Source organism: Netta rufina (genome assembly GCF_964035555.1).
Source record: "Netta rufina genome assembly, chromosome: 2".
Lineage (NCBI taxonomy): Eukaryota > Metazoa > Chordata > Aves > Anseriformes > Anatidae > Netta > Netta rufina.
Genome location: NC_140124.1, coordinates 109702940 through 109719854, shown reverse-complemented (window position 1 = coordinate 109719854; position 16915 = coordinate 109702940). Strand labels below are relative to the sequence as shown.

Genomic DNA, 16915 nt, shown 5'->3' with positions numbered 1-16915 from the left:
GTTTTGTGTGTTTTCTTCTGGTTATCTCCACACGTTTTATCCAACTTTGGAATTGATGTTATCTTTCCCCCGAATATAGTAGAGGGTTAATTTTCTTGTTGATTTGTTATAGTGCTTTCCAGCCTTTCTTTCAGTTGTAACAAAGGGAGACTTAGCTGAGTGAGAAGATTGCAGTAATATATATCAATTTATCCCTTATGTCCTCTTCTTCCTCCTTCCTTCTTTCCCATCTCCCTTTACTGCCTGTAGTAAGAATATAAGTTTGAATTGAGTTTGAGAGATTTATGACGTATGTTTTATATTGCCCACTTACATTTGTGGGAATATTTATATGATCTGCTTTAGCAGCCTGATGTGTGATACCTGACACTAGAAACCTAAACCTTGTGTAGGAAATGTATAGCATGAGGCATCATCCTTCACGCTCTGAAAATTTCTCAGTTAATGCTTCTGTTAATGGATGTGAATAACCTACCCTACTCAAAATTTTTTGGGGGGCGGTTACTAAAATAGTCTTGTGATTAGGCTAGTAAAGATCTGTGTTTTTGTTTAATCCTCTTATTTGCCTATTTTTCCAGTAGAATTGCAAACTGAAATATATATGTCTGTTTTGGGTTATTAACTTGGATTTGCATCTTGTTAAAGTTTAGTTATACCAATCAGAAAAGCTTTAAGTGTCTGGGATGACAGATATAAGCAGTCCCCTTTTAACGTGAAATATGTTTATATTTCAAGGGTTCCATTGTCAAATCCTTCATTAGCATCAAAGTGCAGTAACTTCCTACCATCTGAGGAACATATTCAAAAGCTAAAAGAAGCAGGAAAAGATGGCGATAAGCAGCTAATCATAGTAAGTACTACCCTTTTAGTAAGGTTTATGTTTCTCAAACAAATTACTTTGGAATTAGCAGTGCTGTGTTTTTATGAACTAGTCTAAAAATCATTACTCATACATATTACTATTGCCATTGTAAATGGTTTGTGAAAATTGAGCCCTTATTAAATTGTCATTCAATAGTTTGGAAAAATGGTGGCTGACTGACATTTAAAACTGATTCTTTTTTAAAAATGCTCTTCTGGAAAAGAGTGACTGTACAGTAAAATTTTGCTTTAGAGAGAATGAACTTGCCTTTACTTAGGTGCAAAATCTGTTTCTTAAAATTTCAGATGCATAAGGGGATTTGCATCTGGCAGGCTGTGTACAAAATTAATATGAATGGATTTATTCTTTCATTAATGAAGTATATGTTGTTCGGAGAAAACCTTTGTCTTGGAACAAATATATTTTTCCTGTGAACGCACTAATTTTCACCACACTGTTTAAGTAGCATAATGGTTTGGTTCTTTGTTCTCACCATTATTTGCCATTAGTTACCAAATGCAGGTATGTCCTTTAAAACAAGTGAATGCAAAATGAGAAGGAAGAGTGGTGTTTTTTTATCACAGAAAAGACAGTTGTTTTTCTGTCTTGTAGAATCACGCAACTTCATAGTGAAACAATTGGAGTTTTTGTTTGCTTCATTTTACTTTTTTGTTGATTAACGTACCAGATAATCCTTGAGAAATTAAAAATTTTAAAAATGGAGCTGGGAATCTAGAATGGGAAGGGAAGCCAGGCTGTGAGAAAGAAGGGCTCAGTAGGACGCTTGTCAGCAAAATTACCCCTCTCATACAGAATTGGTGGTCTTGCTAAATTGCATTATTTTTCATGTAAAGCATGGATTGTATAGATGAAAATAATAACCAAAATAGAACCAGCTGAACTCTGAATACTTTCTTGCATCCATACTTTAATATTTCAAAAGCAGAGCTTCTGAGAATTAATTCGATAAGTATATCCTTGATTTGCCTAAATGATACAAATCTAGACACTTGAATGCCTACTCACAAGGTGATAAATGGTGTATATGAACAACATCTAACGCTTCCTAAGTAGTTCACCTATTGTTTCTTTTAAAAGTCATTTTACCAACAGAGTTAAAATGTGTGATTAAATAGCTTAACTATATTAAAAGGACTGTAGGAGTATTCCTTTTCACTACAGTGAGGTTAATTTAATTTTTGGTCATACAGTAATAGAGCTTAACTGAACAGTTGCCTAGGACCCTTGACAAGAAGAAAGATATAACTTGCTGCTTAGCTACTGGGGAAATAATTTATTTTTTTTTTAACCATATATTCAACGGGAAGAGTTGCAAGTTCTCTAACCTAACAACAGTTTAGAATATAAGGAATGGATATCTATGAAGAACACTAGGGAAAATGGGAGAGACCTAGTTTCTTGTTTTCTGTGTGTATTTCTGGAAAATGCAAGCAAGCAGCATATTTCATTTTTAAATGTGAAAGTAACAGCTTCATAGTGTCTAATATGTTTCAACACTTCACACAAATCAAATTCACTGAGTTTGGAGCAGGCTTTTTATTCTGTTGAAGGGGCATTTTGGTAATGCCTGTAGATCACTTTACCAAGAGACCATTAGGGAAGGTAGTGCTCTGATATTCTTTTACCTGGGGGGAAAACTGATTTTAGCATTGTCAAAACATGTAGGAGATCTCAAATATTTGACATGTCACTTCATAAACCACTATCCTTGACGTTAGTTACTGTGCTGACAAGACATATGTCAAGTTATGTCAAGAATAGTTTGTGCTAGCTTCTGGAGGGAAAAGAAGCACTAGGTGGTCTTCTCAAGTACAAGACTTTGTTCATACAAATACTCAAAAGAATGGGATTAAATATGTCTAATACAGTATGGTACTTTTTGAAAGTAATGGTTCTGTTTTGCATATCCATGGTGAATTTCGTAAATAATGATGCTGAATGGCTCTGAGAAGGGTTGTTTTTTTTTGTTTTGGTTTTGGAGATACTTTCAAAGGTGCTTATGTACTTCTGTAATGATTGTCTTAAGAACAGACAAATGATTCATTTGGTTCAAAAGCTGCTAGCTGTTCACGTTGAAATTTCCCCCATACAGAAAACAGGCTTACACAGCCAGATCAGTGAAACTAGCATTTATAGTGTTGGTAAAAGAAAAAAGTATAGTTAATAGTTAGAAACTTTTTTTTCTTTGAAGTTTCTAATGAGAGGTATTAAGAGAAGCAGTCTCATTCTTCTTTAATTTGAGCAAAGATGGGGAAAAATCATTACTGTATTCTTTGTGGGGAATCACAGAAAGTCTCGGGTTTGAGGAGACCTGGGTCCAAGGACCCCCTGCCATGGGCAGGGACACCCCCCACCAGCCCAGGTTGCCCAAAGCCCCATCCAGCCTGGCCTTGAACACCTCCAGGGACACCACCATCCACAGCTTCTCTGGAACATTTAACTCAAACTTTATTATACTTTTTTTTTTTTTTTTTTTTTTTTATATAAAAAAAGTCTGAAAAGTTCAGTTTTGGGGTCTCTACTGTGAGTTCTGATTTCCTGGGTATCTTATCAATCCAGTCCCTATTAACGTGTACAGAACATTTTTTTTCTAAATATCTGAAAGGTTAGGCTTTGGAGGGGAGTTGGGCCTAGTTCAACTCCCCACAATACTTTGTTGTTTCACTATTTCTTTTTTTTTTTTCTCTAATGAACTTCCCTAGTCTCCTTTGTTTAAGTTTGACATCTGTCCTTTTAATTGTCTTTACAGTATCTGAAGGCTCAGAGTCTGAAATGTTAAAAATATTGTCTGTGTATTCTAACTGTTTTATTTCCTGAGATACCTTTAGGGAAGTGTTATTTAGGGTAAAGCTAGTCTTTGTTTTCCATAATACACTTTATTTTTTATATTCAGTCCTTAAGGATGTATAATACCTTCCTCCTTTTCCCATATGGTAGCTTTTAATGAATAGATTTGTTTTCTATTTTTCTGAAGTTACAGAATCCTTAACAAGCTTCTGGGCTCTGTGACTGCAAGAAGTAAAACTATAATTTCCAGTTGTAGAAGTACTTAGTAGCTGTTTTTTCACCATTCTCTTTCTTGCTACACCTCATACAGTTACCTAAGCAGCTTTCAAACATTAAATTACTGTTGTTTTAAAGAGGCAGAGCTAAGACAATGTGCTGTTTTTTGTGTTCTTCAAATTTGCTTGCTCTTATACATCTTAAAAAGGCAAGGCTCTTCTGAGTGTTGCACTTAAGCTGAAAAAAAAAAAAGGAGGCATGTAATGCTGCAACGACCTTTGTAAAAGTGTGATAGGCAACAGCGGTACCCAGAGCGATGTCCAAAGATTTAGGTTCTGACCTAGGGGAGTACGATCAGTTCTTCAGGAGGAAATTCAGACTGAGGTCTCAAATATATTAGGTTCCAAATCCTTTACTTGGTGTTTCAAGAAGCAGTCTGTTCTGAATGTTTGTGGACTGCACTCTCACACTTCATTTAAGTACTAGGTGTATGGTTAGTAGATTGACATCTTAAGTGAAATTCTGAACTGCAATATAGAGTAGTGCACTAAAATGATTTTTTTTCCAAATACTTGAATCTCATGTGCAAATGTGAGAAACTGAATATGAAATTACTTGTTCCTTTAACTTCTGAAACTGAAAGAAATCCAAATATGCAAAGCATATGTTTTCAATTTTCATAAGATGAGATTTGTTCCTTTGAAAATAAAGCTAGTCTCTTGAAAATGATACTCAACAGTTTTCGGGAAGATCATGTAGAAAGATTGAACAGTGAAAACAAATCACTTATGTGATAAAAAGATAGTATAGAGACTTCTCTGCCTTTCTAAAGATCTGATTGAATTAATACCTGGATGGGAGCAAGTGTTTAAGAAATGTAGATCCTTACATATCCCTAAATATCAGCAAATGCGTGGATCAGGAGGGCTTGATACAAGATGCTTTTGATTCTGGGGTTTGAGTTGGTGCTATATGTAGAAGGGGTGTGTAGGCTAATTCAGTTTACACACCTGGCTATCATACTTGAATTGTTGCCTACTGATATTTCGTTTAAGCTTAGCATAGTTTCTTATTTGACTGAAACAGATAATATATAAATGAAATGTTTTAATTTAAGTTGAAAGCACAATCCTTGATGGAAATAATAAAGGAAGTGTAAAAGTGATTTCTTAGAGTCTGAAGAAAGTTGCCTAAGAAGCATTTAAAATTGCAGCTTTCTTCCTTGCCCTAGTACAGTCTGGTTCGCAGTTTCTCTGAAGAAGCGGAGAATGATTCAGGGGCAATGTTTTGTTGTTCATTTTAGTTAAATACTGTCTCTTGTTCTTTCCTGTAGTCCCAGTAAGAACATGACCAGGGAGGGAGTTTAGTAGAGACAAGAGAAGTCACTCTCCCTCACTTCTCACAAATCTTACCCTCTGGGACAGCTCTGTCCTTAGTGGGGCAGGAGCGGTCATCCTCTCCTACAGTCACTCCTTCCCATTTCAGCTCCAGCACAGGAGCCCAGCCTTCTCTAGCAAATTCAGGTGGCTTGCGTTCAGTGTCGTTGGTCCTGCGAGTTTCTGAGAGAATATTTCATACGGTTAGCTGGGACCTGCTACAGGAACTGAAGCAGCAAGGCTGCTAGCAGTGAAACACACTCTGTAATATACTTGAGTTATGTTCTTATATGGGTTGAGAATGAATTGATCATCCCTAGTAAATATCGTGCAGGTTTGTTGTTTAACTTTGTATTTTTTTCATACTGCTTTAGCTAATGACTAATGATGTCATTTCATGATGGATAATGACCCCTCCATTTTCATTTTTTTTCCAAGTCTATCAAATCAGGTACATAACAGTTCTGAAAGTTTCAAGTTGGCTAAACTAGCTTTTCAGAAAGAGGGGTGTTACTAATGTTTTATTTTTTTTTTCTTTGTCACTGCTGTTGTAAATTCCATGTGCAGCAGTTCATTTCAAAGTGAAACTTGTTTCTGAGTTGGGTCATGTCTTCTGATCCTCCTAGTCAGCAAGGGGATCCCCACGTCAGCTTCTGTCTTGAATGCATCTTTCATTGAAATCGCATTCTTTGACATTTTCGTTTTCTGTGGAGAGCCCCAAAATCTTTCTGTTGCTCCTTCCTGCTCTTCATTGTATTTCCTTGCCAGCCTGCCTGTTTTTATGGCTGGGGTTTATTCTTTGCTCTATGAGAAGGCAAGAGTTAAAAGTAATCTTCCTCTGAAACACACTAGGTAATAAAGAAGGAGGTGACCTAATCTGTGCCTGAAGAGAGGAAAAAAAAAAAAAAAAAAAAAAAAAGGGCCCCTTTTTGTCTACTACGGAGGCACCAAATGCCTTTTTTGCTTGCAGGGCTCCTTATTCCACATATGGAGGATCAGCAGACATGCACCTTCTCAAAGAAGATATTGGTAAGACTTTTCTTTGTCTAACACAGAATTGAGAAAAACTTCTGGAGATTAAGATGACATTGCTGCAATGTTTGATTACAGTTAGCCCTGAAACAGTGGATCTTGGATATCCTGTGCTTACGTTAATGATTGCCTGATATGTCAGGAATGCTCAATTGTCATCTACACTCCCAGAATTTCCTTTGGAAATAAAAGTATCTTTGATCTTTATTGTTATTGTTTAGAAAACTGAGATTTAAATAGAGCAACACATTTTTATTCCTGCAACCTCAAGTTTTCGTAGAATCATAAGATGGTTTGGGCTGGAAAGGACCTTAAAGATCATCTCATTCCAGCCCCCGCTATGGGCAGGGACACCTCCCACCAGACCAGGTTGCCCAAAGCCCCATCCAGCCTGGCCTTGAGCACCTCCAGGGATGGGGCATCCACAGACTCTCTGTGCGAACTGTGCCACTGCCTTGCCACCCTTGGAGTGAAGAATTTCTTCTTAATGCCTTATCTAAATCTTCTCCTCTTTTAGTTTAAAACCATTCCTCCTTGTCATATCACTACACATTTTCATAAATGCAGCTCTGAAAGTCTTTTGCAGTAAGGTCTGAGAGTCAAAATTCTTACAACCTTTATTGAGTGCTTTAACAGTTTACTGCCCAGTACCTAGTATCTGGTGCTTGCTGAGAATATTAAAGTCCATCGATTTGAAGTTAAAGCAAGATAAATTTCATTTCAATATTTCTTTTTTAAAACTTCAAAAAAACATGGCTTTTTTGACTTTGATTCCCCAAATCTCAGTTTTAAAGGGTTTTATTTACTGTCATGTCTAGTGCATAAAGTTTGTTTTTTTTTTCATTTGTTTGCCTATTTGGGAGGACTGGCAACCTTGAATGAACTATTGTTGTTCAGGAACACTTCTTATATCTTGATGTGTTCCTTTTCTCATTTTGCTTACGCAGTGACATACGGTTGAAAATAGATTCTCTAGGTGTTTTCTTCAAGTATGAAAATGTATTCTTCGTAACTCCTGACTTTATTTTGCATGCCCTGTTTTGTACAATAATCCGCATTAGATTTACAGAGCTTTTTTCTTTTTTCTTTTTTTTTTTTTTTCCTTCCCTGAAGCATTATGTCCTGTGGTGAGGGTTTGAAATAGTATTTAATTTACACAAAAAGGCCATCATCCTTGTAACCCGCAGGATACTGCAAAGTATTTGCTAAAATGTATAACCACCATTTGTTAAGGCTACAAGAGTCTAGAAGATTGCTTTAGATATTATCATGTGTTTTTCTGATGCTCCTATAACAGGTTTTTAGTATTAACCTGTGTGTGCCACCCTTTAAGTGCATGCCAAAGTTGTAGTATCAGTGAAATCCTTTTTGAGGACAAAATAAAACACTGATACAACATCCAAGAAAGTCGGACTGTAAATTATGGCAGTACCATGCCAGGGAAATAATCCATTCCTAGAGACTTCCCCCACTGCATATCTATTTACAAGGTTAGATAGGATGAGCCAAGGAGCTTGATAGCTTTGAGGATATTCTTGTCCCTAATTCTTGATGTCTTCCTACATAGCTATTGTTTTTTGGTTAGCAAACTAATAGATATTATAGCTTAAATACTTAAAACTGCTCAATCTGAACAGAAATTGTTTCATGAAACTTAACCACTGTACTGATATTTTAAGAGCAGCTTTATGTAGCTGATTTTTTAATTTTTCTTTTAAGTGTACTCTTAAGCACCAGAGTTGACTCTCTCTTCTCTTACTGTACCTTAGACATAGGGGATATGTTCCCCATCCTCAAGATAGGAATTACTGGTTTGATTCAATCGGTTCATCCTAAGGTGATCAGCAGCTCCTGCTGAACAGCCTTTTCTCCTCTCATGTATAAACCCTTGAAATGCAGTACATCTTGGTGGCCAGCTTGGTTCCTTGTTTTGAACTATGTTGCTGCTTTAAAGGAAATCTGTAGGTAGAACAAAATGTGTTGGGTTCAGTTTTTACACCTTAAGAAACTTCCTGTTCTGACTTTGCAAATCTGACCTCAGGATTCACCTCTTCTCTTTCTTTTGTAAAATTAATATATACCCGTTTGTCTTTCTGTAAACACATGAACACACGAATTGACATCCCAGTAAAGCCATGGCTTCTCAGATTCAGCTTCTTTCTTCTGGCTGACTTCCAGTCAGAAGAAACTGTTCAACTCTGAACTTCCTAAAAAGAAGTCCAGCTCTGAATTTGCATGACCAAAGCAGTTGTACCTTTAGTCTCTTCATGGACAGAAACTGATACCTACATGTTGGACTTCTCTAGTGACTACTTGAAATAAGTTGCTGTTGTGTGGAGCACTGAGCTGGCATCTAGCTCTTAGACTTGCTTAAAAATATCTCTGAAGATAGAAGGAGTAAGAAGTGATTTGTAAATGCTTCTGCAATATTACAAAATGGTTTTATCTGTAAAGTGGGCTTTTTTGATTGTGAATAAATCAACTATTAGAAATCAAAATTAAATTCAGGTGATTAAGTTTTCTTGTGGATTTGTGTACTTTTGATTTGGTGTAGAGGTCAGTTTCCTTTAAAACAAAACAAAGTGGCAAGTGTTTTGTTTTTATAGCAATTTTATACCCTGAAACATACAATACTGTTACATGTTAAAATAGATTAAAAGTGACATTTACTGTTGCTTTCATAATCTCAACATCCAAATGTAGTTAAAAAATAAAAAATAAAAATAAAACTGTGTTGGAACATTAAGCCATACCTTCAGACATGCATTTTTAGCTAGAGACTTCAGGCTAACTGGTATTCTTTAGCTCTTTGCAAAGGAGCACTTTCTACAACGGACTTCCTTCTTTATTAGGCATTGACTCCTCAATCTGAGTATATTTGCAAGCTGATAGTACTGTTTTAATGACTAAATCACAAAGCAATAGGTACTGAGTAGTGCCCTTACTTTGGTAATAGTTGGTTATAGAGTAGGAGAATAACACAAAGGTTACAAGTAAATATATGATCTTCTGTTTGTGTTGTAGCTGCTATCCAGTATATGAAAAATAAGCCATGGACTATTAAGATAGCAACTAAAACATGATAGTTACCAGCTTCCAATTAAGAGTGAAGACTTAAGTCCTGAGAATATCTTAAATATGAGGCTTTTAATCTGTACAAACTATAAAGTAATGGGGAGAGAGGTTTTTAAAACAATCATAATGCTATTTGATTGCCTTGAAATACCTGTTTTTTATTAAAATGTGATCAACAGTTGCTGACATATTGCTGGTCTTAATGATTATTTCTGTAATGTTTGTTACGTATGGTAGCCTTCCAAGCATTCAGGAAAATGGCTTACCTCAAAAAGAACAGCCAAAAGAACAAGCAGCAGCAGAGCTATAGAGAACACCAAATAGTGTGGGTCTAGATGTGGTTCATTTATTTTCTGTATGAAAGATGCTTATATTCACTGCAAGCAGTGTAACAACGGAAGAGTTACTTTTTAAAATTTCTTGAAGTAAAAGAGAAGTTGGTTCTTTATGATGTGGTAAGGAGAAGGCTTAATTTTGATGTTGGTTACTGTTTCCTTTGTGATTTGTGTTTTTTTGAGGCTGTGTGGATTTTCAGAAGATGGAATTCTAAATTCTGTACTTATTCTTGTGTTCCGCTCCATTTTAGCCTCTGTGTTGATTTTACTGAAGATTGTTTATACATTTATAACAGGCGTATCTTATTAGGCGGAAGCTCTGTTGAAGTTTGTTTACTGTGCTTGGAAATGACAAATAACTTTTTTTCTTTTCCTTTTTTTCAATAGGATGCAGGACAGAAGAGATTTGGTGCTATTTCCTGTAATATTTGTGGAATGCTTTACACTGCTTCAAATCCGGAGGATGAAACCCAACACCTGCTCTTTCATAACCAGTTCATAAGTGCCGTAAAATATGTGGTAAGAAAAAAATTCTTTTCTTCCTGTGTGCTAGTTACTATTCCTATTATTATGTTGTTGTGCTTTAATAAATTAATATCACAGGAGGCCACAAGTCCACTTTTGGAAATAGTTTCCAAAGCCATAGCAGACAGACTATACATCACTTAGAAAGGTATTCAGTAGGATAGTGGTGTTGCATTACTTTTGTATTCTATCTTTTACAATTCCTTAGTCTTGTGGGATGGGGACGTGGTGGTGATAGGAAGACAAAATAATGTTACTGTTTGAAAGCGCTAAATACAGGCTGCTTCTTGCAGCGGTTGGATTAATTGTCAGATAAAGAGCTGACTGTTTTTGTAATCGTGTAATGTTAGATGATTTCTAAATTTGTCTTAATTATGTGTAATTAATAGAGAGGCTGCCTAGCAATCCAGTTGATACAACGTCATAGTGTATCACATACCAAATTAGTAGTGTGATTGTAATCTTTAAATATAAATTTAAAATATTATTCTATAGGTTCATTATATGTGTTATAGCTGAGTATCTGTCATATTAAAACACAGATTTGAAAAACCTTCTACAATTCTAAGGATGGTGTAAAATCAGCTATTTCACAGTAGCTGATATTACAAGACTTTCAGGAAATATCTGTTCACATGTCTGAAATCCAGAACAGAATCCACAAAGTCTATTTTCTTTATCACACATGTTACCTTCAGTACTCTACACTCGAGTAGATAAGACCTCCAGGATAACTGAACTGAGGCCACCAATTCATTTCATGTACGTGCCAAATGGCAGTTGGGCTACTCTTAAATCTCAAGCTCAATTTTATCCCATGATTCATAAATACAAAAATATATCTTCATAGCTCAAGTGTTTGAAACTATCTAGTAAATAATTTTGGTATTTGTTCTGTTCTTGGTTAGTTTTTGCTGAATAATCCAGACATCTTAAAAGATCTTTTCTGATGTGCAGTAACTACATTGTAGGATGAGACTGGGCAGAAATGTTTTTTCATAATATTCCTGTTTGTCTTCTCCCCACAACCCCAAGTATTTTAGGATCTTGAATGTTACTGGAGATGTAAAGATAAGTCATAGAAGATGGTGTTAGTTCTTCTGGACAGAAGCTGGCATATGAGTTCAGTAGTTATTTAAAGCTGCTAGGTTCACGTGGTGGAAGGAAGCTGCACTGAAATTTGAAATTGAATATTTTGGAGCTTGGAAGAGCTGAAATTTCTTACATGTATGTAAGTCTAGAGTAACAGCATGATTAACAAAAAAGTGAAAGAGCAGACTTCCTTAAAACAGTTGTAAATAACTATACATAAGTTAGAGAAAGTTTCCTTTGTTATAAGTACACCAAATGTTTCCTCAGCTGCTAGGTATCTTGTTAAAACTTCACAATTTTTATTCAGTCAAATTGTTTGTATTGTCAGTTCAGTGAGTAAACATTTGTATTTCTGAATCTGTTAGGAGTCTAGTTGTGTTTCATGACAATGCTGTGGAGTGAGGATGTAGCTGGTAACTGTGGTGTATAACACAAAGGAAGGAGCCTTATGAGTCTGTAAATCCTCATCTCTGTTTTTTTTCCTTATAAAATTTTCATTGACTCAGTTTTCTGCCTTGCTAAGTAGATACATCTTTAATATTAATCATTTGACCCATAGTTGGTGGTTCTTTTTTGATTTTAGTAATGTCTATGACAGAAACATTCTCACCTCCTCTTAAAAAATAATTTGAATTGTAGATAAACCTTCTTGCCAGTGAATCGGTACACCATGTCTCTATCTGTTAATTCTTAGTTGCCCAGAAATACCAGAAGAATGATTGCTTGGTAGGAGGTTTACAGTGAGAATTTTTGGAAGGATGATTTGGAGATTTGCTTGGTTTCTAAAGATTTATATGTAGAGTTACTGTATTGAAAATAGGACTGTGTTCCTTTCCCTGACACAAAGTGTTAATGGGACAGTAACATCATGCAGTTTAAAAATTGTACTAGAAAAGGTCTTAGGTTGACGCAGGTGACCTTGGGATCTTACTACATTAGCTCTCTGGATGTTGTTTTTTATGTAGTTAACACACTTGTCATTGCTGTTGATATGGAGGCCATTTTGAAATGTTTTCTAAGCATCTTTCATTCTCCTGTTATTGACATTCTTCATGCCATGTGATGCAGTCCCAGTCAGACTTGAGAAGACTTGTGTCAGCCTTTCTCCCTGTTGAGTGTCTCTTGTTACGTGCCTGGTAGTTTTATTGATGATTCATTTCACTGAATCACAAGAAGATGGCTGTGTACATTATCACACTAGAGCTTCTCTTGCTGTGAACTGTGAAAATGGACTTCATAATTGTTTGTGTCTAGCCTGCCTGCATAAAGCTTGTGTTTTTTATTTGCCTTTATTTTTAAAAAGTACTGAGTGGCCAGAAGATAGTCTGCACATAAATAATAAACCTTATTCTCTTCAACAGAACATATTTTTAAAACTTTTTTTTAAACCTTTATTAAAAAATCCTTTTTAGATATCTCTAAAAATACTATAATGTCTTCAGAGGTAGGACAAGGAGATGATATTGAAAAACACACTTTACACACTTTGTCACTGATGGCTGATAGAGACAAAAAGGAAATTGTGGGCATTATATGGAAAGAGAGAATTTGGCAAGTATAATGGCACTTTCTAAATGTGGGAATAGAATATTGGCAAGGACTGCTATGAGTTTCCTGAAGGGTATCATTCTCTGTTGACAGAAGCGTGGTAACTGAAAGAGCAAGAGGGTAAGGTAGTCGAGGACAGTCCTGGAGCAGGAATAGGGCAGTGTGAGATTGATCCACTACCATAGACAATATAGGAGTCTGTCTCACTATCCTTCTGGTTTCAGACATCTGAAAATCTCCAGAAAAAATATGCCATTCTAGAACGTGCTTGCAATTGCATGACTATGTACATACCAATGTTAACTCCAGTGGTAAAACTGTAGGAGGGATAAGTGGTTCAGTTTTGGTTTAAAAAATAAATAAATACAAATCTAGCTATCTTTGTAACACCACTTACCATCACTTTAATCTCAGCAATTTTTTTAAAGAGCAGAATGTTTTTAATGAGGTTTTTAAGTTGCAGAGACAAATATTTAAGTTAGAAAATGCCTGTGGATCCAGGTGCCTGAGGTGAATGCAGTTAATATATTTGTATTTCAAGCTCATCCTCTTAGTTAAGAATATCTTGAACTGAACAAAATTAGGCAAAGCTGTTGATTGGGCTAATGACTTAACTGTCTAAGATTTAAGTAGCTATTCTGCTATAACAGCATCCAAGCCTATCTGTGAGGCTTGAAGATGTTGGTGAATTTTATGTCATCTTAATATTTGATGCTTCTCTTGATTTGCATTAATTTTGAAATTGATACATGTATGCAAAATAAAACATAACATTTCAAATAAAGTTCTTACCATTAGCTATCTTCTGTAAGAATCTTAGTTTTAACAGTATTAAAACAATGGTTACGTCCACGGATCTGAATGCATTCCGCAGTCAAAACTTCAGTTTCCACATTACACTTGGAGGAAGTAACGACAGAACATCTGTAACTTGATGAAAAAGTCAGGAAGAAGAATGCAGTAGGCCCATTTCTCTGCTGCAAATTATCATAACATTTCATAATAAACCTGATTATTAGGAGAAAATTTTACAAATGTTTTTCTTAGTCCTAAAATCAAAAATGGTACCGTATTAACTAAGTTTTCCTCAGTTCTTCAATGTTTTTTGAGGAAAAAATGATGTAAGAAAAATACACCACCAATTTTCCTCTATATGTATTCATTTGGGAAATAGTTCTGGCTTGTCTCTACTCCATGACATACATACACACATACCTATTAAAAAACAAAAACATATATAAAAGCAGATTTGCTGAAATTTGTCCTACTCTTACATAAGGACTTTTAAAACAAGGAATTGTGCAAGCAGTCTTCCATGTCTTCTAATTTATTTAAGTATTTTTAAAGACAAATCTGCATAAGACACAAACTATATCTTAAACTATAAGCAGAGCATATTTTGTGTGAAACTGAGCACCTGACATATCAGCTGCAGTGCTTTTGGAGCCATCTTTCCCACTGTGTTCTACACTGGTTGTTACATACATATATAATAGCCCGTGAAAGCACTGCACTGCATGCCACAGTTGTAATTACTAATTGTCCATACTGCTGTGTCCTGGTGCAGTAGCAACTGCCACGCTCTATTGTCCTTTTTCTGAATTACTTTTTTTCCTTTTGTAATTTTATTGCCATTGCACTTCAATAAGCAAGCACAGCCTTGTATGAATTGGGAGGAAAAGGTACAGGATAGTTTGAAACACTCAGATTAAAAAACAAGTTAGCTTTTCAGGGCATGTTTTGTATATGAAGTACCGGTAGGATAAGCAGCCGTGAGATGGCGAGGAGGAGGGCATTGCAACTGTTACCACACACGATGCAGCACTGCTCTGCCTACCTGTGGCGATGAGGTTTATAGGAGCCACGTTACAGCTACTTACAGGTAGCCTGCTGTTAATTAAGCACAGGCTTCCAGCGTCAGGGAAGGGTGGTGCAGCCATGTACTTTTACTCCGGGCCTTGCCGAACATGTGTCCTGACAGGAACAACAGCTTTCCTTTCAACTTGGTGTATCACAAGCAATGTACATGAACGCTTGGGCGCCTTGTGCAACAAAAAGTCCCAGTGCCCTATAGTAATGTCATGCAAAAAGAAAGGGAAGAACAATTTTCTGACGCTGTAGTAGAAGATTATAAAACACCTTGCAGATACAATGCTTTTGTTTCTTCCGGTAGCAATGACTCCTGAGTTAAGGAGTCCTACTTTAGTTCTCAGTGATTGAAATACCTTTCAGGTTGTTGTGTTTTGTTTCAAGTCTTTTTTTTTCTTAAATTAATAAGTGTGTTAAGGGAAATCATCTTCTGACCACATGGAAGATACTGGTACTAAAGTGCATTTGATGTATTGTAGATACTTAATAGGATCTGTCCCAGCTGAAGCTATAGAACATTTTCCTTAAAAGCTTTGATGTTAGAATATGAAAGAGCAGTGACAAATCTTGTGCATTATTTCCATTAGTCTGGTTTAAAGGAGCACAGTTCATTCCTTACTAAGACTGAACAGTAAGGATACTGAAAAAGCAAAGATAGATGAAATACTAGTTCATTTGTTTGAAGTACACAAAGCTGCATCAAAAACAAAGGTATAAGGGTTGAAAATGCCCTTTCTGATGTAAACCAAATGAACTGAAAGTTTTGGATGAGCTTAGAGTTCGCAGGAAGTTTTTGAAGAACTTCATCTAAAAGATACATTTCTGAATAAATTTCAAAGTACTTGAATTTAGAAGTTGCCCTTCCTGTGAATGTGGTCTGATGTTATAATGATATAATGATAATCACTTAAGAAAATAAATAGGCAGACGATAATAAAAATAAGTTATATGTATTAGAGTAATTTTATCTTCCCAATTAATTGCATTTTTACTGAATCATATTTAGACTTCTGCTAATAGGCTGTTGCTTAAACATGTCACAACGGTCTGGTGGTAATAGAAAATGTTTCTGAACAGACTACGTTTTGTTGGAAATGCCTGGCTGCTAGGTCAACAGAATACCATAGCTTCAAATGTAGAGTAGAGTTTTCGGCATTAGGCCTGCACCATTCTGGATACTGTAAAGGAAGGACTGTCAGACGTGTTTTATTTCTCTGCAGGCATGTTGAGTGATGCTCACAGGTGGTTTAAAGTAGGCTGTAGAAAGCTTTTGTAGGGCAAACAGGTAGCCAGAAGGCAGTGAAAGACAAAAAATGGAGAGAGGATGGCGTTTGAAGTTGGAGAGGCAAAGTCCGTGCCTTTTCTCACAGAATCAAAGCACGTGTCACAGTCCCACCAATGGCACTTCTCTGCTTTCATGGATATTGTAGCACTGCTGGTCATTGCCCTTCATGTTTAGGTCATAATACAAATTTTAGTAGTTGTCTTGGCATTTAGTGCAACTGCTACTGAGCAGAAAGGCAGGCAGGATTTAAATGGTATCTGTGTTGCAACTGTTCCCTTGCTGGGTGCTAAACTTGTACTTAAATAGTTCCAAGACTACCAGCAAGCAGGTGAATTTCCAAAATTATTCTTTTCATGTCTTGTTTGGGGTAAGGGATTAAAATCAGTGTGATTACATTGAGATACAGATCAAGTGTTGTAACACCTAAGTTTGACGTTTTTTTGTGGTAGTTTATATGGCATTCATTCAGTGCCAAATTCCATTGCTCGGTCTTTAGCTGAACATTATTTTGTGGAAAGGTACAGATTTCAATGAGAATTATTCCATCAATATTGTTTCTTCAAAGGCTTTTTTATTTAAAGTTGCTTTGAGTTAGACTTGTAGATCAGCCTTTTCAGTGGCTGAAGTTACTTCTGCATTCAGTACTTTTAGGTCCCGTCAAAGCAACTTGATTTCTAATATCTACCAGTCCCATCTTACTAGATTTAAGTGGCTTTTTTGTTTTGTTTTTTTCCATGCAGGTACTGCTCATTATTCACCACGAGTGTGGATCTGAAGAAGAGTTAATTACCTCTATTTTTTTGAGTATGTTTATACTTCAGATACACACAACGTAGCCTCCTTCCCCATTAGATTCTTAGAAGGTAGTTATAAATTTTTTTTTTATAGTATC

At 35.9% G+C, this 16915-nt stretch overlaps 1 protein-coding gene across 4 annotated transcripts in view; it reads left to right on the top strand.

Annotated features, from left to right (window-relative positions):
- Positions 1-16915, top strand: part of ESCO1 (establishment of sister chromatid cohesion N-acetyltransferase 1) — a 33081-nt gene that overhangs the window by 8597 nt on the left and 7569 nt on the right. For 3 of the 4 annotated variants that reach the window (XM_084281275.1, XM_084281277.1, XM_084281276.1), the window contains 2 exons: positions 736-850; positions 10092-10223. In XM_084281275.1, the coding sequence (XP_084137401.1) occupies positions 736-850; positions 10092-10223 (247 nt within the window). Of the gene's footprint in view, positions 1-735; positions 851-10091; positions 10224-16763; positions 16887-16915 lie in introns of all 4 variants that reach the window. The other variant, XR_014618191.1, reaches the window with a different exon arrangement.